Source organism: Leucopleurus acutus (genome assembly GCF_964270905.1).
Source record: "Leucopleurus acutus genome assembly, chromosome: 12".
NCBI lineage: Eukaryota > Metazoa > Chordata > Mammalia > Artiodactyla > Delphinidae > Leucopleurus > Leucopleurus acutus.
In genome coordinates, this window is record NC_139154.1 from 17,648,097 (window position 1) to 17,670,810 (window position 22,714).

Consider the following 22,714-nt stretch of genomic DNA (forward strand, 5'->3'; position numbering starts at 1 on the left):
GCTCAGCCCTGGTCCAGCTGAGCCTGATGAGCCGTCCCAGGACCTCTTGGGACGTGTGTTTGTGTTTCTGTCACTACAGGGTCCTGGCAAAGACGGGGTGAGAAGGGACAGGACAGGCGGTGAGCAGAAGAGCAGTTGAGGGGGCCATGGTCTGTCTGGCAACTGCCCCTCCAGGCTGAGGACAGCTAGTGAGGGGCCTCACACACCCTTCCCGCTCCCCGCTCAGGTGTGTGACAGTGGGAGCTGAGCCCAAGCTGCTTACACAGGGCTCCTAGAAGGCACTGCTGAACTCCCTGGTGGTCCAGTGGTTGGGACTCGGCCCTCTTACTGCTGGGGCCTGGGTTCGATCCCTGGTCGGGAAACTAAGACCCCGCAAGCGGGCACTGCTCCCCCCACCCACACTCCCGAGGCTGCTGGGCGGGGCTGGGTGCAGCTGTGTGGGGGGGAGAAGGTCCCTCACCAGACTGTACCTGCTCAGGGCAGGCATTTTAATGGAAGCATGTGGTTGAGACAGACCCTGGACCCAACCCTCAAAGGCGACTCTGTTCAGGTGTGTGAAGCAATGTGTGGCCAAGCCACTGGCTGAGTGAACAGACGGTCATGACCACCATAATCCAAGGATAGGAGAGACAGGCCTGGCATCGCCAGGAAGGAGGACCAGCAGGGCAAAGACACGGGCCTGAGAATGGAGGGTTTCTGGGAAAGACACCCCCTGCTTGGAATCAAATGGAGTGGTTTGACGCACAGGAGAAAAACCGCATGGATGAAGCAGGGCCAGCTGACACAGGCCTTGGATGGGGGGGTTTGAATATGATGTGACAGGCACTCAGGTTCGCTTATTCCTACGAAAGAATGGGAGAAAGACGATCGCAGAGTTGTCCAGGGGGACCTGAAGGATGGAGAGACAGAGGCAGGGGGGTCCTGGGGCAGAAGCAGGTGAGTCACCCGCACGGGGTAAGGACGGTGTCTACGGGAGGGACCCTTGAAGGGTCCTTAGGAGGACTGAGCCTGGGGGGGGGCAGGCCAGAGGGCAGGCCAGAGCTGCCGAGGACTCGGGCTGGCTGGGCTTCAACAACAGCCGCCTGCAGAATCTAAGCCTCCCCTCCCCAGCTCAGCAACATCACTGTAAGCCCTGCTCGCACACCTGCAAAGAAGCCAGAGTTCCTGGGAGTCAATCAAAGCTGGCCTGGGCCCCCGGCCCCACGTGCCTGCAGACGCTCAGAGGTACCCACTGTGGAGGGGCTCAGCGGCCACTCAGGTGGCTGGGATGTGTATCTGGGGCACGGATCTCCCTTTAGGGTCAGCTACCCAGAGGTCACCTCCCCAGGGGTCACCTCTTCGAAGTTTATTTCCAAAGGTGTCAGCTGTTCCTCATTTTGGAGGAAGTGAGGAGGAACCCAACGCAGCCTAGCCAGAGGAGGAACTCAGGGGTCCTCAATAGCCACTGTCCATTCTTCAAAACCAGTCCCCCTAATCTTGGCCTGACCAAGGCCCCCAGCCCTGTGGGCGTGGCTCTCCCTAAGGTGTGGGGCAAGGGGCAGGCAGCTCAGGGGAGAAGGCAGGGAGTGGAGGGAGAGGGAGGGCTTCCTGCTCCACCTGTCCTTCTGGGTGACACGAGGGCCAGGAGCCTGTGCCCCAGCCAAGCCTGAGGGAGTCCACGTCCCCCTGCTGGTGTCGAGTGGCAGCGGGAGAGCGCAGGGCGCAGAGAGCCGGAGGGCAGCCCCCAACTCCCCAACCACACCCAGTCACGTAAGGCAGCTCTCGGCAGGGTCACCCGACACAGGGACAGGCCAGCGCAGGAGCAAAAGCAGTAAAACTTGTTTGTCAACTCTGTTAACACACGGGCACACCGTAAAGATACACAACATACAACACGCACGCACAGGACACGTGCACACACACACATGCGCGGCAGTCCCGTGCCCTCTGCAGAAGATGTGCAGAGACGCCAGGCGTGAGTTCAGAGGAATCTGTGAGGCAGGGCGGGGTTCACCCGAGCTTCAGCCAAGCCCAGAGCACAGCCCGCCCCTTCCCTGTTCACACACGCACTTCTCCTATAAACAAGCCTCACGAGCACGCAGACGGGAGCACAGGCCACGTGCGTGGGGAGGCGTGCGCAGGGTGAGGAAGCCGATGGGAGCCCCTTGCAGCTGCCAGGCTCAGTCTGGGTGGGGTGGCCTCTTGCGGCTGGGCCCTGGGGGGTCAGGGCCCATCACAGATGCAGAACCCTCCGTGGGTCCCCGGCTGTCTGTCCCGTGAGGGCACTGTCGGGCTCTGAGGAGGGCGTGCCCAAGGGGCAGAGGAGGAGACAGAACCGGCGGGTGCCTCAGTGCAGCCCCAATGCTGGGACATCCCCCTCCGTGGCCTTAGTTTTCTTTCCACACAATGGAAAGAGAGATGGTTAACTTCCTCAAACTTCCCAAATTTAACCAAACTGGGGGAAAAGTTCCACCCTACCATAAAGATCCTGCTTCTACAGACCTTCCAAATCCCTAGGGGAAATACAGAGCCCCAAATTCCTTCACTGTAGCATCCATGCGGCAGAAGGCCAGGGAGGAGTCAGGAAGGGTAGGGAAGTGTGGCCGGCAGGAACGTCACACGCGACGGAGGTTTAACAAGACAGTCATCTCGATAAAAATGAGTTAAGTCTGGGCAAATATGGTTGAGGCAAGTCAGCTAAAAGAAAACAGAACGTCCCCAGGAAACCCCTGGTTCTGGGCTGTACGGCTGAGCTCGTCGCTTTGAGGAGACAGCGAAATACGGAGTCCAGTTACAAGATGTTTGCACAGAGGCGGAAAAGACAGCCTCACACACGCACGGAGGCCCGGGAAGGAGCTGGCCTCTTGCAGAATAGGTACCCATGGGCCAGAGGGAGGCACCTGGAGGCCAACTCTCAGAGTACAAGCCTGCATTGAGACATCCCCGCCCACCCCAGGCCATCAACCCTTGTAGCCTTAATGAAACAAGGACATCAAGAGACAAGGGGGCCTGTACACAGAGGCTGGTCTGAGGGTGGAGGGCGCGCAGAGGGAGGGTGCTTTCCAGCAGAGGGGTGGGAGGGCCAGAATGGGGTGGAAGGAGAGAGTTCAGAGCAGGAGAATTACAACTGCATTCATTCATTTGTGCCCTCATTCAACCACCTAGCGCCCAACACAGCACGCGATGCTGAGACACCAGCTGTGCCCACAGTCTAGCTGGGGAGACAGACAAGTCAAGGGGCAACTGCAAAGCCACGGGATCAGTGAGGAGAGGAGTCACACCCCGGGCAGGGAGCACCCAGCCTCCGGGGAAGGCAGGACCAGAAGAAGGCTGGGAGCTTCCTGGGGGAGGGAGGAGCCTGGGCCAAGGCCCCAGGCAGAGACAGGAGGGGGGGCGGGGAGCGGAGGCTGGCAGAAGTGTTTATCTGCAGAGCTGGAGGAGGGCTGCGACCCAGCAGTCTTGGCAGGAAATCTCCCAGACAGGAGTGAGGGGCCTGGGGGCGGGGCCCAGCAGGGCTGCCCCAAATGCTGGGAAGGGCCTGTCCCCATTTCCTCCAGGCTGGGTCGCCTCAGGCCAACCTCACTCCGGCCTTAATTTCCCCGCTGCACCCCAAGCAGAAAGAAGGCAAAGACTTCGAGCTCTAGGGATAAAAGGCTCGGCCAGCCCAGACCACCACTCCCTGTAAAGCAGGGCAGATGACGCCCCCGCTCTTTTCGGCCAGTGAGTAGCCCGATCATCTTTGAAGATGAAACACGCCTGGGCCCTAACGAGGAGTCCGTGGGCTCAGCGGGGAGTGGGGCTGGGCTGCGGAAGTCCAGTCGTCTGCCCCACCCGGCCCTCCCGGTCTGGAGAGTACCTGGCCCAGGGGGACAGGATGCTCCGCGTCGCTGTGCAGACTGCTGCCCTGTGCCCGCACCGGCCCGACCCCTCCACATCCCTTCTCTGCTCTTGGCTACCTCGGAGCAGGATCAATCCCAGCGGGCTCGAGCTGCAGCAAAGGCATCCAAGAGCTGCCCGGGCCTCACTTGCCTCTTTTGCTGCCCTGGACCAGCACCCGGCCAAGACACGCCGGCCCCACGTGTTTCCAGGCCAAATGGGTCATTTCCAATATGCAGCCGACCGGGGTTGACACTTCACAGCCTCCTTTACATGCACGAGAACAGTCCTCAAATATAAAAGGATACCCTCAGCCCGCTTACTCCCCTCTCTTCCCAGGCTGGTGAAGGCACATCTGCTACCAGACTGTGAGGCGAGGTCCAGAGGCGGCCCCAGGGGCCTGGAGGGCAGCTTTTCCTTGGTCAGACCAGACGCAAGCCACCTCTTCTCTCTCGCCCCTCCCCTTCTCTCTTTTTCCCTTCCCCCAGCCCAGACCTGGGGCCTGCGCACCTGTGTCCTGCTCAGACGGACCACCCCCAGGGGCTGACCCCACCTCTGTTGCAGAGCCCCCGGAACACCCAGACTTAGCCTCTGTAACGAGCTCCAGTTTCACGAGAAACTGCCGGCAAAGGGGAACAGGGCTGGGGGACAGCTCACATAAGCTCACCGACATTAGGCACAACTGAGAGATAACCTTTCCTGTGAGTTCCAGGAGAGGAGCGTACACCTGGGGGTTGTCATATCTTCTTAGCAGTTCATTTGTATTCATTGTAATTAATTCACTTATATCTGATTTGCAGAATGATGCCCAAAGGCTGGCCTTCTGGATGTCAACATCCAACCCCCGGGTGAGCTTTCTGGAACTACCGCCTTCCTAAATTAGCAGGATGCCTATCTGCATCCTTCATCCCTGAGTCCCCAGGGATGGGGGAGCTCACTGAGCTCGATCCCCCAGCTCCCCAGGGAGCCAGGCTTGGGACTCCCAGGTTGAAGCCCCTACACCACCCCCCCCACCCCCCGCTTGACATTCACCCCCGGCGGCCAGAGGCCTGACCACTCCAAGCCCCACAACCGGCAGGCTCTGGGGTACCTTGTCGCCCCTGACTGACGCCGAAGCATGGCTTTCAGGAAAGCTGGGCGACGTCTGGAAAGTCAATTAGGAAGAACTGGGGGAAGGCCAAGGACTCAGCCCCAGTGAGGACCACGGGAAATAGGAACAGGGAGCTGCACCCAGCTCCACTCGCAGGAAACATGGGGCCTCGTGCATCTGAACATTCGCTGGGCTTCTCCTTTAGGGCACTCCCTTCCCACCCCACTCCCCTCGCCAGCGCTGCAGCTCCTGCGTCCTCTCTAACGCGGCTGGCAAAGCCACGCCAGGCCGCAAAGGCCACAGCGAAACTCACAAGCCTGCACGCCTGTGCCCACTGCGCCTCCGTGAGGGGCACAGGCTCTGGGGAGATGGGCGGGAGTAGCTGGCTGGGCCCTGCCCCGAGGCCCCGGGCTTTCGGGACGGGCAGCCTTCAGGCCCCCAGGCTGTGCCTTGTGGACAGCCCAGCCTTCCCTGCTACCCTGGGGTGGTGCCTTGGCGGAGGCGGGCAGGGGCTGGGTGCTCACCTTGTGGTCTAGCTGGGCACTGGCCTTTGGCTGCTTCTCCTGGCCGGGCGGCATGGTCTCAGGGCCCAGGTACTGCCCCAGGGTTGATGGCCTCATGAGGCTCAGGAGATGCCTGAGCGAGGACAGCTGGGGAGAGAAGGGCGGCCATAACTCACGAGTGCTTGGGGCACTTCGGGGACGCATGGCCGGGACACGCCGGCTGGCAGGCATGGGTCAGAGCCTAGGCTCCGGAGCCAGACCATTGGCTCCACGACCTGGGGCCACCTTTTCCCTTGGGAGCCATGTGGCCTCTCGGAGCCTGTCCCCATCTGTGAAATGGAGACCAGCACACCCCTTCTTCCCGGGAGAAGAGGCTCTCATGCTCGCAGGGCATGCGTCCTTTAGACAAGTGAATGAGGAGGACTTAGCCCCCATCCCGGGACTGAGCAGACACGCAGGGCTTGGAAGAACCAAGACCAGAAGAGGGCCTCCTCTGCCCCAGGACAAGACCCTCCCACCCGGAGCTGCTGCTCAGGCCTGCTGGCCCGCTGCTGTCAGTTAACTTCTCACCACGGGCGTCTTCAACGCTCCTGAAAGGAGAGAGGTTGGGAACTACCTCCCTGCTCATCTCTGTGAACGTGAACGATGACTGCACTCGTCGTCCCCAGCCCCCCTCCGCCGTTTTCCTTCCAGAGAATTTCAAAGCAAATCCGAACACCGTATCATTTTACCCACAAAGAGCTTCAAACAGAAAAGGATAAGGACTTTTTTCCCCAACATAATCACATCATTCTCTTGCCCAACAAAATTACCAAGAATTCCTTACACGATCAAACACCTGTGTTCAGTTTTCTCTGATTGTCTCAAAAACGTCCTTAGGCAGTTGCTTTGTTGGAATGGGATTCCCCGCAAGGTGCACACACTGCCCTTTGGTTAATGTATTGTATCACCCAATCTGCTAGCTGCCCTACCCCCCATCTCTGAACAAATGGGGGCACGTGGCCTGCAGAAGTCCAGGTGTCTGCATCCAGCCACTCCTTCCCACCCAGCCCCTGCACCTGGTTTGGGCAGCCTAGGGTGGGCCCCAGCAAGGACCACCAGCTGCCCCAGAGCTAACTCACGGCCGGGGCTTCAGGAGGCAGGCAGTCTCTGAGCCCTGGGCCCCTCTGAGGCCACCTGTAACCCTGGGGAGGGAGGATGCAGAAGGAAAGAGCTGGGCCAGGGGAGTTCACAGAGGCGCCGTGTCTTTAGATGTAGCAGGTGGAGGCTGGCCCAAAGGGCAAGGGCTAAGCCTCTGGGCCAGCTCCCTGCTCGAGCCCAGCCCTGCCTGGCACACCTGGCTTCTTCCCCCTGACTCACCCGCAGACACCTGCTCAGCACCTCGGCCAGCCACGGGCTTAGAAAGCCCACAAGAGCAGCTGGGCTGAGTGAGGGCGAGGAGTCAGGCCCGGGGCCTCGGCTCCTGGAAGGGGGCCAGGGCTTCTTGGCCTAGCGTCTGATCCCTTCAGAGAGGGAGGGCAGGAGGCAGGGAGAGAGAGAGGGGGAAGGTTCTGGGCGAAGAGAGGCACCATCTAGAGCTCCACCGACACCAGAGCTGTGCCGCCTTGCTCAGGCCTTCCAAGTCTGGCGATAGTTTCCAAAACAGCCCTGCCTGCTCCGGGCTCACAGCTGTGCAAGCACAGGAGCGGGCTCTGCAGCCCACGCCCCCAGAAGCAGCCCTTCGGCAGGCAGCCCCGCCCCAGCTGGGACCCTCCCTGCTAGGAGCCCTGGGCGGGCCGGGCTGGGCCGGGGAGCACACAGCAGTGGCTGGCTGCTCCCACGGTTTTCCTCTCACTCTGTGAAAACAGCTTCACTCTGCTCAGCACGGCAAGCTGCTGCCTTCTGATTGCTTATTCTCCTTTGTTCCCAGCTCTGGCAGCCGCAGTCATCCCCTCCCTGGGAGACACACCCTTCTCCGCGCGGTCAGGACTTATTTGGGCTGCGTGGGTCCTAGCAGGGCCAGGCTCTGACCAGCACGCCTCCCCACTTTACCCCCACCGCTGGGAGCTGTCTCTGCAAACGCTCAGCCTGTTAGGACAGACGTCCCCAGGCAAGAAGCAAATGATCACCCAAAAAGGCAGGCCTCCACTGGCCTTGTCGGTTTGTCCGGCAAGAGGCGGCAGACAGTTCCGGTGAGGCAACTGTCCACACGGCGGTCCCTCCTGTGCTCAGACTCCGGCAGCTGCTTCTATCGGCCCAGCGGAGAAGGCCAGCATCTTAAATGTCTGCGAGGCCCCGGGTGGCCCCTGTTGTTCCCTGGAGCCTGTGCCCTGCCTGGGCCTTCTGACCGGACACTGCGTGGCTGCCCCCTTCGCCTTCCAGCCTTCCTCCGGGCCCACCTTCCCAGTGAGCACCCCCACACACACCTGCCCGCCCATCTACCCGGCAGCAAGCACCCCTTCTGACATGCTATGTAATTTTCTTGTTTGTTATGTTTATTATTACTTGTCGCCTGCCCCTCACTAGAACGTAAGCTCCGTGAGGACAGTTTTGGGTCACTGCAGTGTCCCCAGAGCCTCGCACAGCACCTGGCACATGGCACAGTTGTTCCGCCTTATCCGAAGTTTCACTTTCCACGGTTTCAGATACCCGTGGGTCAACCGAGATCCGAAAATATGAAATGGAAAATTCCAGAAATAAACAGCTTGTAAGTTTTCAATCGCGCGCGCCCTTCTGAGTAGCGTGATGAAATCTCGCGCAGTCCTGCTCCGTTCCTCCCCGGATGTGAACGTCCCTGTGCCCAGCAGATCCTACCCCGTTAGTCACTGGGTGGTCGTCTCAGTTATCAGATCGACTGTCGCAGTACTGCAGTGCTTGTGTTCTTGTGCTCAAGTAACCCTTATTTTACTTAATAACGGTCCCAACGCACAAGGGTAGTGATGCTGGCAATTCAGATATGTCAAAGAGAAGCCGTAAAGTGCTTCCTTTAAGTGACAAGGTGAAAGTTCTGGACTTTAGAAGGAAGGGGAAAAAATCATATGCTGAGGTTGCTAAGATCTACAGTAAGAACAAATCTATCCGTGAAATTGTGAAGAAGGAAAAAGAAACCCATGCTGGTTTTGCTACTGCATCTCAAAATGTAAAAGTTATGGCCACAGTGCACGATAAGGGCTTAGTTATGATGAAAAAGGCATCAAGTTTATACAATAAGATATTTTGATGGGGAGAGACCACACTCATGTAGCTTTTATTGCAGTATATTGTTATAATTGTTCTATTTCATTATTATTGTTATTAATCTTTTACTGTGCCTAATTTATAAATTAAACTTTATCATTGGTAGGTATGTACAGGAAAAAAAACATAGCATATATAGGTTTCAGTACTATCCATCATTTCAGGCACTCACTAGACATCTTGGACTGTATCCCCCGCGGATAGCAGGAACTATTGTATATGCTTAATAAGCATTTGTTAAATGAGCAAATGAACGAATAGCAGGTCAGGTCTGCAGCTGGCCTTTCCATAGTAGATGCAAAACTCTGTCTCCCTTGGTTTTGGCCATTTGAAGCCCGTGTTTTCCAATGTCCAAACTGGAAGGCGTGGCTTGACAAAGCAGGCTTGCTGTGTTGTAAGAGGTGGCCTGGGATAAGAAACGAACTCCCGATTTCTCTCCAAACCTGTTCCACCTGTGTCTTGCCTGTCTCGGTAAAGGGCTTCTCCATTCTGCCAGCTGCATAGGTCTTGGAGGCCTCCTCGCCTTCTTTCTCTCCCATTCCACATCCTGCTGGCTGTACTTGGGAAATACACCTAGAATCTCACCACTGCTCTCCAACTGCGTGCGCCGCCATCTCCCCAGGCCAAACCACCATCAGCTGTTGCCAGGATTACTGCAATTGCCTCCTTCCACCCGCAACAGTCTAGTCTCAACACAGCAGCCAGTGTAATTGTAAAAAAATTTAAAAATCAGATTATGTCCCTCCTCTTAATCAAAACCTTCCAGTGGCTCTCCACTTTGGCATGAAAGTCAAGCCCCCACCTGAGTCCCTACTTACCTCTGACCTCAGCTCCTCCTACCCACCCTCAGCCCTCTGCTCCAGCCACACCAGCCTCTCCTTTTGCCTCCAACCTAAGAGGCCTTTGCCTGCCCCAGTGCCTTTGCACTGGCTGTTCCCTCTGCCCGGAATGCTTTTCCCCAAGAAACCTGCGTGGCTCCTTTAGGTCGGTGCTCAAATGTCCCCTTCTCTGTTCACCCCTATAAAACAGCATCCCCCCAACACTCCCCCTCCTCTTTATCTGGCATTATTTTTCTCCATAGCACTTATCACCATCTGGAATGCCAAAGATTTACTTCTCTCTTGGTGCCTGTGTCTGTCTCCGCTGAGTTTCATGAGGGGAGGAGACTGAATGAACGCTGTTCAGGGTTGTATCTTCAGTGCCCTGAGCCGTGTCTGGAGCACACTAGTGCCTTGGGGCCAAAACCCTGCTGTTTCTGGGATATTCCCATGATCTGCAGGAACAACACGAAGGAAGCAGTTTGAACCTGAGGCTCTCCTGGAAGATGCAAGACTTGGGGCTGCTGCATCTCGACCACCTACAGAAGTCCTGTCCCTCAAATTCAGTTCTTCAGCACCTGCTCCTGGGGCCTCCGGCTGCAGTCTGAGATGGAGAACCAAGCGATCCAGGCATCAGGGACTCCTCCTGCCCAGCGGTGCCCTGAGAACCCGCTGCCTGGGCACTCACCCCAGATCCTCTCCTTCAACGAGCCAATTCTCAACCACTGAAGTCCCCTTCACGGTAAATCAATTGCTAAGGTTTATCAAGCACTTATGCATGGATGAAGGAAGGGCCGGCCCTTGTCCTCCTATCCGCCAGCCAGGACCAAAGCTCAAGGGACCAGCCGGGCACCTCAGCTGAAGCAGCAGGTGTGGTCCAGGCCGTCACCACAACAGGATCCAAGGAAGGGGCTGGAGAAGCAGAGACGGCACGCTGCAGGGGTCCCAGGCACCTAGGTTTGCATCCTGGCTCCACGGCTTTCCCACTGCGTGACCCTGAGAAGTCTCCTAACCGTGCCTGCCTCCGTTTCCCCATCTGTCCCGCACCGGGGCTCAGCCATGCTCTGCAGCACGTTAGAGCCACCACTTCGGGTGGGATGTAACGGGTGGAAAGGAAGAAGTGCTCCAGGCACAGAGCCACGTGCAGAGGGTGGCTGGGCTGGCCCGCGAGGAGGGCCCAGGCAGCCACGTGGTCGAGGAGGTGTGGGGAAAGCGGGGCGTGGGGGCTTGACGTGGGCGGCTGCAGGGCCAAGGTGGCCCTCTGAAGGCGTGTCTCATAAGGAGCCGCCCGGCAGGCCTGACTGGAAAGGGGAGCGCCTGCGGCCCAGAGACCTGGCAGGAGGCCGTGCAGCGGCCGCGGGCTTGCAGTGGGGACGGGGAAGCACATCAGGAGGACAGCGGGCAGGCTCGAGCCGCCCGTCTGCCCCTCGAGCCGCCGCGGGTCTGGCGCAGCTTTGCCTGGCCCGCCTGCAGCCTCTCTCCTTCCTGCCGCACGAGCACTGACGCGCCCTTCAAGACCTGGCTCGGGACGGCTCTGGAAGCCACTTCGCTGCCCTCGGGCAGAGTCAGTCACGGGGCCCTCGGCCTGCCTCTCTCACGCTCACATCCTCTCCTCCGAGGTCATCTCCCGGTGCAGAGCCTGGCACACAGGAGGCGCTAGGCTGGGGTCTCACGAACACACGGCAGGCACGCGGGCAGGTGGGTGACAGGTGTGGTGGGACGGCCCTGGAGCTGGGACCCACAAGGGCAGGGCTGGACTCCGCGCCAGACGGACTGGGAGCTCCCAGGCCAGCTCTCCCTGGGGGAGGCATCCTCCCGCCCCGCCCCCACCAGCCCCGCTCACTCGCCTCCCCTCCAGGTCCCCGGCAGGCCAGACCACCCAGCTCTTCCCCAGCACCACTCCCCTCGCCACTCTCTGGCCCTCATCACGCTCCCCGCACTCTCCCCTGCGTAGGCTCTGGCTAATAAAAAACAAATCAAAACAAAACCCCAAGCCTTGAACTGACCCTCATGCTCGAGCCAGCCTGTGTTTTCCTGATCACTGCCAAGCGCTGCCGGACAGACGGCGGCGACCCCCACCCACCACGTGCAGCCAGTCCTGCCTTTCCTGATCTCGACACTCTGGCCTCTCACCTCCGCTCTGCTGACATGTGTTGGGTTCTCCGAGGAGCTCGGTGGCTGCACTCGGGTCAACACCAAAGCCTGTCTACCAGGCTGCCCCCACCCCGGGAGCCTCCTGGGATCACTCTGTCTTGTCCTCGCTGGTGCATCTCTGCCTGCCCCGCCCCTAACCGTTTGGCCCCTCTGTTCTCTTTCTCGCAGAGATGTTCTGTCATTAGGCTCTCACCTTTGTGAAGTGACCCCTGAGCAGGCCACCCTCCCCTCCTGCCCTCCCGAGGTCTCTGCCTGGGGAACCTTCCTTTGCACACCCGGGAACTCAACCTTGGGTTCCTTCAGCCCACACGTGTGTGCTGAGGTCCTGTGTGTGTCAGGTACTGTGCTAGGAGCTGACGGGCAGTAGTGAGCAGAAACCATTTGGTCCCTGCACTCAAGGAGCTGCTGATGCTGTGTGTGTGTGTGTGTGTGTGTGTGTGCATGTGCGTGTGTGTGTGTGTGTGTGTGTACACAGACCCTGAACAAATAAAAATATATCAGGAGGTGAGCACCACGAATACTTCCACAGTGTGCTGGTGCCAGGGCACTTTTTGGACTGGGTGGTCAGCAAAGGCCTCCTGCGGAAGGTGACACTTCAGCTGGAACTGGGGTGAGAAGACACTCACGCCGTCCTAAGTCTTGGGGAAAGCATGGAAGGCAGAGGGGGCAGCCAGGGCAAAGCCAGGCCGGGCCTGCTTAGATGAGCCAACCCAAGCGGTCACCTTTCTGAGCTCCCGCCCTGCGATCGTGGCCTCTCAGACTCAGCCATGTGGTCCACCAGCCCCAGGAGCGCCCAGAACATCCTCTCAGCGCTCTGGCCGCGGGCTTGCCCCGTGGACCTCCAGCGACTAGAGACGCAGCCTTTCGCCGGGACTGCCTTGCCTGTCTCGTGCTGTAGAACTGGACGGCTCAGCTGCACCCAGCAGCTCCTCTGGGGTTCCAGGGAGACCCTTGGGGTGGGGGGAGGCCGGTGAGAGCATTCTCAAGCCCCCTGCCACCCGCCCTCGGGCTGGCTGTGACCCATGCTGCCCCCAGGGCCCCTGAACTACTGCTCTCTGAGCTGCACGGCGGTTGCAGTTGGAGCTTTTTGGAGAGCAGAGGGTAGAGGAAAGAAGGTACTTCCTCCCCTGCTGCCCCAAGAATGCCTGACATGGGGCAGAAGGGTCACTGGGGGCGAGCAGTGTTCATTTAGGAGTGTTCGTTTTCACCTTCGTTGTTTTTCCAACTATAAAAAGTTATATAAGCAGGGGCTGGGGAGGAGGGAATGGGAGTCGTGTTCAGCGGATTCAGACTTTCTGTCCGGGAGGATGAAAAAGTTCTGGAGGTGGATGGTGGCAGTGGTTGCACAAGACTGTGGAACTGCACACTTCAAAACGGTTAGAACTCTGCCCTCAGAATTGTTAAGATGGTAAAAAAAAAAAAGTTAAAATGGTAAATTTTATGTTATGTATATTTTACCGCAATATTTTGAAAAAGTAATACCTGCTCCCAGCTGACTGCTCTATCCTCAGGGCCGAGCACATAGCAGGCGTGCAAAAAGTAACCGTCGAATGCAAGGATGTGAGCAGAAAATTCAGACCCACCTGGACTCCGCCGGCCTGAGGCTCCCAACCTTCGGGAAAAGAAGCGGGAGGAGCCGGCCGGGCTTCCCCAGCGGATGCTGAGGCAGAGACTCACCTGGGCCTTCTCTTGCCAGAGAGGGAGCGTCTCTTGCTGGTCCAGCAGCCGGGCAATGATCACGAGGCTGAGCTGGCGTCGAAGCTGCCTGTGAGAGAAGGGGCGAGAGAGACTGAGGGGGTGTACCACCCTGGGTGGGGGGGAGATTGAAGTCCCCAGGGTGGGTGCAAGGAGGGGCAGGACACACACCGAGACGTGAACAGGGGAGAGCCACGTAGGGAACTTTGGCTTTCTCCTTTGGTTTATAGCGTTTATTATTTATTTTAGAAGTAATAAAACATGCAAGATGGGAAAGTTTAAAAATAAGCAAAAAGTTATTTTGTAAAAGAAGTGGTAACTTCAGAGGCTCGCATAGTGGTATTTACCGGCTTAGTTTTTTCCTCTATATATTTGTGCTACACAGAGATCGGGACCGTTCAATCTCCTTCGCACAGACCGTCGCCTTTTCTTTCCCTTGCAGCATTACGAGCTTGCAGCCCATGCAGGGTGGTGGAAGGTGGGTGACCGGGGCTTGGTGAGGCCAAGTTTTGTTCTTGTTTTTTTCAGCCATCATCCAGTGACTTTCTTTTGGAGAAACCCTCACCCACCACACCCGGCCCAAATCCCGGCTCCCAGGGTGGGCACGTGAGCCAGGCCTGGCCCATCAGTCCCTGTGTTTGAGCCACTGAGAGGTAGCCTCGGGGTCTTGGCTGGAGCTACCAGTAGAGCGTGTGCCTTTCCAGCAGGACCACTGATCAGGTGGGAGGTGACCCCACTGTCGCTGGTGGCCATCCTGCCTCTTTGTGGGGCAGGCTGGAGAATGAAACAAGCAGAGATAGAGCCCTGACAACACCCAGAGCCTGCCCTGCCTGAAGCCTCCGGCCCCCGGACCCGTGCGGTCAGTGGGTTGGTTGGCTCAGCTGATGAAGTCCCTTTGGCTTCTTCAGTCAGTCTGAGCTGGGCTCCTAAGTCTAGCACCAAACAGTCCTAACTGATTCACTCAGGATGGAGCTGGTGTCTCCACTCTTCAGGAGTAAAGACCTCTAATGGGGATTTTAGACGCTAATGTTTGTGGCTCTGATTTTCATGGGTCCTTGAGGGCTGGAGTGAATAAAAAGAAGAGAGGAGGGAAGTAGAGACTAGAGGACAGGGCTAGGGGTGGCAGTGGCCAGGAGAGGCTGGAGAGGGGCGATGGGAGAAGGGGTGGAGGGTTACATCTTCCTCGAGGCTTCACACACTTGTTGCCCCCATGGACAGCAGAAGGCAGCCTCTGGCACGGACTCTGATGTGGCCCACAGTCGCTGATTCCCGCGGAAAGTCACCACCAGGGGAAGCAAAGGAGAGGTTCTGAAGCCGGTGGAAACTGAAGGAACACGAAGGACACCACGTGGGCTGGAAGCGGCTCCGTAGAGGAGAAATGCTCTCTGGTAACAACACTGCTGGAGGGTCCCCACGGGCGCCCCTACCCCCGTCCTTGGGACGACCCCACGGGGAAATGAAGGACAGGACATCGGGGACAGGCAGCCCTCGGAAATGATGTTTCCCTAAGGAAGTACCTGGGGGAAGCAGGACTGAGCCCCGCCTGAGTGGTGCTGAAGGCGCCCCCTGCAACTTCCCCAGGGCCTGTGGCTGCCGTGGCCTCACGTGGGTGCAGGAGGGGCTCCCAGTTGGTGGGGAACGGAGGTGGGAATGGCCTTCTCCAAGCCAGGAGGGTAGGTGGTACCTGAAGCAGGGGCCTTGTTGATCTTATTCAAGAAAATCAGAGGAATCAACAAGGCAAGAGGCTCTTGATTAAAAAAAAAAAAAGGGAAAAACGCAGCATCAGACAGCAGCATCACATACTAGAAGGGTAAACACAAGAAAGAGGGGAGACGCTCCCACACAGCTGGCAGGGACACGGATGCATACACCTACCTCGGCCAACTGCCTGGCGAGACCTACTAAAGATAAAGACGTTCGTGTGCCCGCCCCACGGCCCGGCAGTCCTAATCCCGGGCACACACGTACGGCGTACGAGAAAAGAGAGGGGCACGAGCAGCGCCGATCCGCCACTAGAATGGATAGAGGGACTGGGCTCCACTCACGCATCTCAAGCCCACGCGGAACGATTACGGATGAGCCATGACTCCATCCGGCAGCACGGGGGAGCCTCACAGGGCTGTGTGAGAGAAGCCAGTTCCAACAGAATACACGTGTATGATTTCACTTACACTAAGTACAGAAACGGGGAGACGTGGCAGGGGTGGGGTGGCGGGCAGGCTCTGCTCACGTCTCATTTCTTCTTCTTTTTCTATTCATTCGGCCGCACCATGTGGCTCGTGGGAACCTTAGTTCCCCAACGAGGGACTGAACCTGGGCCCTGGCAGTGGAAGCGCCGCGTCCTAACCACTGGACCACCAGGGAATTCCCTCATTTCTTGATCTGGGTGCTGGTTTTACATGTGTTCGACTTGTGGAAACCCACTGAGCACACACTTACGGTCTGTGTTCTGTTTGTATGTTGCAGTCCAATAAAACTATTACTTAAAGAAGTTCAGCTGGGGGATGGTAAGGATTGCCTGACTTAGCCAATAAAAATACAGGATGCCAGTTAAATTTGAACTTCCTATAGATAAAGAACAATTTTTTTTAGCCTGAGTTTCTCCCATGTGATCTTTGTATTTTATCTGGCCACCCTGGGAGGGGCCGGCCATCCCCTTCCATTCTGGACCGGTGACCTCGGTTCCCTTTCTGCAGAGTGCCCCAGCTTTCCCACCCACCCTCCGAGTCCTGGGGAGAGGCAGCCCCATCTGGACTGCGTCACGGGACAGAACACGGGAGCCCTCATCCGGCGCCCCACCCGCGTATCTCCCTGGGCTCCCACCGCCAGAACCTGCTCTCCAGCTGTTCCCTGGGAGCCCCAGCAGCAGCTGGGCCAGGAGCAAGGGGAGGGGGCGGGCGGGGGGAGGTAGACGGCCCCTCCAAGCCGAGCTGCTGCTCCAATGCGAGAACTTGCAGCCGGAGTCCCCAGTCCAGCATCTGGGCTTCATTAATCCATACCCGGGCCTTGGGGAGCACTGTTACCCGCAGCGGGTGCGGAGTGGCCGACCCGGGGGTGGGGGGCTGGCAGGCCGGCAAAGCAGAGCCGGGGGTGGTTCCAGAAGGGAAGAGGTGGGCCGGGTGGGTCAGGACAGAGCTGCTGTCCAGAAAGAAATAGAAGACAAGCATCAGAAGGAGTGCCGAGGGGGCGAATGGATGAAAAGAAACCACATCTGAGGGCGGCGCGCTCCCCGCCTGCCCACTGCCTTTCATCCTGACCGCCCTCCCTGCTTTCTACACACAGTCCCCTGCCCTCTCAGTTCCCACTGGGACACAGGGAGAGGCAACAGGACCACTTTTTCATTCCACACTGAGAACTTACTCTACAGAGGGGAAGGAGCAAAGACTCACCCCAAACACCACCCACACTGTGCAGGGGGCAAGCAGGGGGGCCCGTGGCCCGGCTGAGGTTGGCCCCGGGCCGTCCTCCCCCAGAAGCTGCCCAAGCCCACCCGGCGAGGCCCCCCCCGGAACTCAAACCAGGCGAACACAGGAGGATGCAGAAGCCCCTGGAGCCATGCCAGCCAGTGTCATATAAGGCAACAGGCTCCAGCTCTCTGAAATCACACCAGGCCAGGCCTCTGCCTCAGTCCTGCCCCGCCACCCTGACGGGCCGCTGTAAGACCAGGACACCGGATCAGCTCTCAGAGGGCCTCAGGCGCTGGGAAATGGGGAAATGACTTTTCCAAACCAACAGCAGAGCCGGGAAGTGGAGCGCAGGCGCTCTGCTCCCCAGCCTCCAGCCTCCAGCTCCTGCAAGGGGCAGCCTGTGGGTGCTCTGAGGACCGCAAAGGCACCTGCCAGCTCAGGCCATCAGGGTGTCAGGACAACCACACAGGTCACCGCAGTCCCTCTGGAGGGGAACTGGGCTCTGCTGAGGTTGAACTACTCTAAGAGGCCACCAGGCATCTGGCCAAAGGCGTGAACGGCCTTTTCCATGTCTCTAGGGCAGCTCAGGAAACAACGGCAGCGGCCTGTTCCGCCATGGAAATACCGCCCAACACCCTGCCCCAGGGCGTCTGCCGCTCCCGGGCTGTCCACGCCGCCTCTCAGGCATCACGACTGCCTCTCATGCCACCCGCCCCTCAGTCCTTCCCTGGAGTCTCCTATCTTGCACGTGAGCATGTGCCACCTGGGCAGGAAGAACAAGGAGCTGGGCTCAGAGGTCAGGGTAAACTCTCTGGCCGTCTGCCCAGTCATCCCCACACCCGCTGGGACACTCACAAGTGTGGGCACACACAGTGCAGACAGGAAGAGACGGTGGGATTCAGACAGCCTCAGATCCACATGGTGGGGTCCCACCAGGCAACGTGAAGGAACCATCTACCGGTCCCACCGGTACCCATGTTCAAAGCCCGGCACAACACACCTACAGGAGAGAAGTTGGGGAAGCGGTTTTCTTTGCAGAGGGAATGCCTGGGAGGGGCCCAGGGTCCTTCTGGGGAGCAGGTGACATTCTGGCCTGTGATGCAGTGGTGGTTGCACAGACGCCTGGCAAAGTGTACAGTGTCCACCTCTAATGTGTCCTCTCCTGCATGCATAGTATAACCAAATAAAAAGGTTACTACTGCTCAGTAAATAAAGTTCATGTAGACGATCGCAACCCAACTTCCATCCTCCTATCTCCCTTCCTCCCTCCCTCTCTCTCTCTCTGGTATTATGAGGAAACCCACAGACCACTACGCTTAAGATACCTTAAAAGTCACCCTGTCTCATGTCATGGTACCCACATATCCGTCCGTTTAATTAGGACCTTCGTGTACTTGAAGGAAGTCGCCGAACTTCCCACGGCTACCCCTCCCCCAGTGCAACAGCTACCCTTTTCTGTCCTTTGGAATCTTTTTGCCATTCTGGTTGGTTCTTATGAAGTGCCTCAGGGTTGCTGACATACCCGTCAAGTGAGGCGCTCAGAGCTGAGGCTGACACTCATTTTAGGGGCAGCCTCGAGATGCTAAGCCGTTGACAGATTGGGCCCAAAGTTAGTTCACACGTCTGGCCGTCAAATCCCATTTCCCAGATCCTGTTCTTAATTGTGCAGCTGGGCCTCTCTTTCCCACTCAGCCCATCATTATGGTCGGCTGAGATGTTCCGGCATCTTCAATTTGCTGTCAGTTACATTTATGTTATGTGTGAACTTGACCATTGTTCTATTAATGGCCTCGTCCAAGACCCAGGGTCTGCGCTGGCCAACCTGTCAGTGAAGACGGAACTCTGGGTGGCCGCCTGGGCCTGCCCTCCAGGCCAATTCTGATGGCTAGCAGCACTTCTGGGTGACGAGCCCATCTAAGTTGACATCGCTCAGCCCACGTTTCTTTATGTTGTCACAAGATACGACGATCGTTTCCGTCAAAGGCCCTACAAAATCCAGACAGCCTTCTCCAGAGTACCCTTCTGGTTAGCCTGTCAAAAACGAAATGAGGCTAGTCTGGTATGATTTATTCTTAGGAATCCTAGAAAGCAGCGCTTCCTTTTCTATGTATGTGCGCACAAGCTATCCCCTGGGGAGTTCTGTTGAGGGACACATCAAGCCCGCAGCACTGAGTGAAGAAAGCACCTTCTGCACCCTCCCTCCCCATGCCCCGGGAGCTCCCGCAACCCCCCCCCCCCCCCCCCCCCCCCCGAGGTCTCTGCAGAGTGAGGGCACTCCACCTGTACGTCGCCCAGGACAGACTTGAGACATCCTTTTGCGGGAGGGGACCTCAACTCATTTCACACAGCTGGATGCTGTCCTACCGTCTCCCCCCCATATCTTAGGTTGCAATCCCCTTTGATCAATATTTGAGTCCAGATGAAAAATTATGCTCCTCGACAAGGAAGACAGAAGCAAAACAGGAATTACGTGGTGTTGTTCTCTCTTCATCAGTGTTAACGTTTCCCCACCAGCCCAGAACAGCACTCCTCACTTCAAAAATAACTACACAGGGGACTTCCCTGGCAGTCCAGTGGTTAGGACTCCGCGCTTCCACTGCAGAGAACATAGGTTCCACCCCTGGTCGGGGAACTAAGATCCCACATACCTCGTGGTGTGACCAAAAGAAAAAAAAAAAAAGGAAAAATTACACAGAAGCCCCTTCTACGGGCCTTAGCTTTTCCCACCAATACTGTCACTGGTCTGTGCTATTTCTCCATTTGCCTTGCTCATGTCCCTTTCTTTCCCTCTTCCATATCTTTCAAGATCAGAGATCATGCATGAGCTCTGAGTGCAGCCCCTGCACCTCTAGATACTTCCTGCATTTTTCCTCATTGGGTCCATTTGCAAACCACATTCAAAGTTTTATTGCAGGATCTCTCTAGCCCCCCTGAACCATTTTTCTTTTTGGAATCTGCTACTAAAAAGCTCTCACTCTCTCTACTCTTTTTGAAATCTGCCCTCCAGAAGCAAGCACTCCACAAGCATGCTCTCCAAGCCCCTCCTCCGTGCCAGGGTCCAAGGACCCAGCGAGCAAAGTCACAGCTCTTGTCCTCACGGCGCTCATAGCCCAAGGGGTCAGCAAGGGGCAACAACAACCAGGGCTCTGCATCTGGAGGTCTCTCCGAAGAGGAGATGCCTCATCTGAGCCTAGTCTTGGGGGTGAGGAAATGTCAACCAGGCAAAGAGGAGGAAGAAGATAGGGGAAGAGGCTTCTCTAGGAAGAGGGAACAGACGTTGAAAAGTTCAAGACAAATGCTCATCACGGGTTTGGGTAGCCGCACAGTTTCGGGATATGGCTGGAGTGCAGAAGCCTGTGCGGGGACGTGGCGGGGAGAAGGCAGGCTTGGGAAAGTAGGCACGAAAGCCCTCGTACACCAGGCTGTGCTGTTTGAATTTCATCCTGAGCATAGAAGCCTGAAGGATTTTAAACAGAGGAGTGACAGGGCCAGATGTGCATTAGAAGGAAGAGGCCACCGCTGGACACAGTGGGGATGGGTCACACGGGAGAGAGCCTGGAAGGAGCCAGCTCTGGCTCCCTGGCAGACGTCCAGGGGTGCTGTCCTGAGAGCCTGAGCTGCCGTGGCACCGGAGGGTGATGTGGAGAGGTAACTGTCGTGGGAGATGGGGACGCCTGAAGGGACAGAAGGTGCCCACAGACCACCCCGGCTTCAGGCCATGGGCAGATGCCATCACAGGGCCATGGAAGACAGGAGGAGGTGGTCCCCCTTGGAAGACAGTGACTTCTGTTTCACATGTGCTGAATTTGAAATACTTCCCACTCGGATCTGGTGCTGAGCAGAAAAGTCTGGCCAGAGGTATTGACTCGGGAGCCCCTGGCGCGAAGTTGGGGTTGAAGCCATGGAAGTGGCTGAGATGGGGTCCTGGGTGGAGTGCCAAGGAGCTGGACTCTGAAACGGAGATGAATGTGCATAGAATTTATGGCAGGAGTGGGGTATAAGGGTGCTCTTGGCATCACTCCCATCAGCGGCGTGGAGGAAGCAGGTCTGGGCCGGGGGCAAGCCAGGCTGCGATGCAGTCACCGCAAAGACCTCAGCCGACCCCGCAAGGGGCTCTGGAGCCGGCAGGGTCCCCGTCTCTCAGAGACATGCAGGGTTGAGGCAGCGGCAGCCCTTTGTACCCCCAGCCCCGGGCTGCTCCCAAGGAAGGGGCCTAGCCAACCTCCCGCAGAGGCAAGCTCGAAGCTCCCAGGGGAGAGGCACCCGAGTCCTGCAAGGGGGCAGTGTGGACAGAGCCCCGCCCAGAAAGCCCCCCGAGGCTGTGCCAAGGGACCAGAGAGGAGAGGCTGGGGCAGGACCCTGAGGCCAACCAAAGTTCGGGGAGAAGTGGAGGGGCCACCGAGGATGGCGCCTGAGGGGGAGGGGCCTGAGGAGGGGAGGGTACCAGGAAAACCACACCGTGCAGCCAGCCAAGGCGAAAATGGGAAGCTTGCGCACGAGGACAGGCCATTAGGTCACTGGTGACAGAGCGCTTTAGGAGGACTGGGCTGGCGCCTCTACTCCCACAGCCCCCCGCCCCCCCACAGCCACTCATAAAGGGGAGCGAGCGTCTGCTCAGCCACCAGCCCGGTCACGAGGGAGGAGCAGGGGGACCCTCGGCCGTCCTCCCAGCTCCAGCCGTGGTCCCTTGACCCCTGGACATGACTTTCCTCTTGCCTCTTGTTCCTCCAGATTTTGAACCCTTCTGAAATCTTGAGGGTCTGGGGCCTTGGTGGACTCCTTCTAGAATGTTCTGGACTTGTCCGTCTCCAGAGGCCCGACTGTCTCTTTTCTCAGGTGAGAACTCCCTCTGAGACACTCTGAGCTCTGAAGAACCCCTGTGTCCAGGGTGGGCAGGGTTTGGACAAGGAGAAGGAGAGAGCTGGGGGTGGAGAGCCTGGACGGCAGCAGGAGCTGCAGGAAGGGGTGGGTGGAGATGGAACTGCCGTTTGAAAGTAGGAGACACACAGAGCACATTTCTTTGCTGACAGAAAGAGCCAGTAGAGAATAAAAAGCTGAAGGTATAAGGACGAGCAAGGATGATGCAGAAGGAAGGTTCTGGAAAAGGCAGGACTGTTGAGATCCTGAATGTGGAGGAGGGATGAGGAGGAAAGGCGGGGGTGAGAGCTGTGGGTCCACGGGGCGTGTGTGCGGGGGCAGCAGTCATCCTGTGGAGAGAGAAGGGGCCCCGCTCTTTGCTGGGAGGGCAGACGTGTCTCCAGCAGGAAGCCTGGTGGAGCCTGGAATCTGCTGAGGGCCCCCAGGAGGCTGGCTGGCAACTCAGGGCGGCTCCTGGGCAGCCTGAAGGGGTCAGGGGCCGAGGAGGGGGAACCAGGGAATGTGGTAGCACCACGCCACGTGGCCATGCAGTTTTCAGGGTGGGCAGCAGGAAGGGAGGTAACAGTGGAGCGAGGGACCCAGGAAACGAAGCCGGAAGAGGCTGATGGGCTGGGAGAAGATGAACCGGTCCGGGGCCTTGCACGGACCCTCTGCCCACCCAGAGCGGCAGCGTGGAACCCAGAGGGAAGCGAGGAGGGCTCCGGGGAGCTCTGGTGTGCCCGCACCTGTCACTACTCTCATCCCTGGGGCAAACACCTGGTGACTCTGAAGGCTGCCTGCTCCTCCCTCGTGACCAGGAATCCGCTTAAGCTGGTGTCACTTCCCCTCTACTTCCAGGGCCACGGTGAGGCAGCACCCGTGGGACATTTAATAAACTTTCGCAGGCGGTGAAGGAGGGTCCCGAGCCAGGGAACATCAGCTTTCGGTGGCAGCTCCCTCCCGAAAGGGCCCGTGGGAGCTGCCGCAGGGGCTTGCGTGGACATGCGCTCTCCCCAGCAGCTCCTGGAGCCACCCCAGAGGGGCAGAGTCCCCAGACAGACTTTCCTCCAAGAGCCTCCTCTTCCCATTGGCCCCATTTCAGGTGCTTTGCTCTAGTCT

General features: G+C 58.1%; 1 protein-coding gene across 1 annotated transcript in view; it reads right to left on the reverse strand.

The window, feature by feature from the left end:
* Positions 1–22,714, reverse strand: part of FAM178B (family with sequence similarity 178 member B) — a gene marked incomplete at its 3' end in the record, with an annotated part of 80,787 nt that overhangs the window by 9,494 nt on the left and 48,579 nt on the right. The window contains exons 11-12 of the mRNA XM_082852105.1: positions 13,314–13,401; positions 5,470–5,595 (exon numbers count right to left, since the gene is read on the reverse strand). Of these exons, the coding sequence (XP_082708231.1) occupies positions 5,470–5,595; positions 13,314–13,401 (214 nt within the window). The remainder of the gene's footprint in view (positions 1–5,469; positions 5,596–13,313; positions 13,402–22,714) is intronic.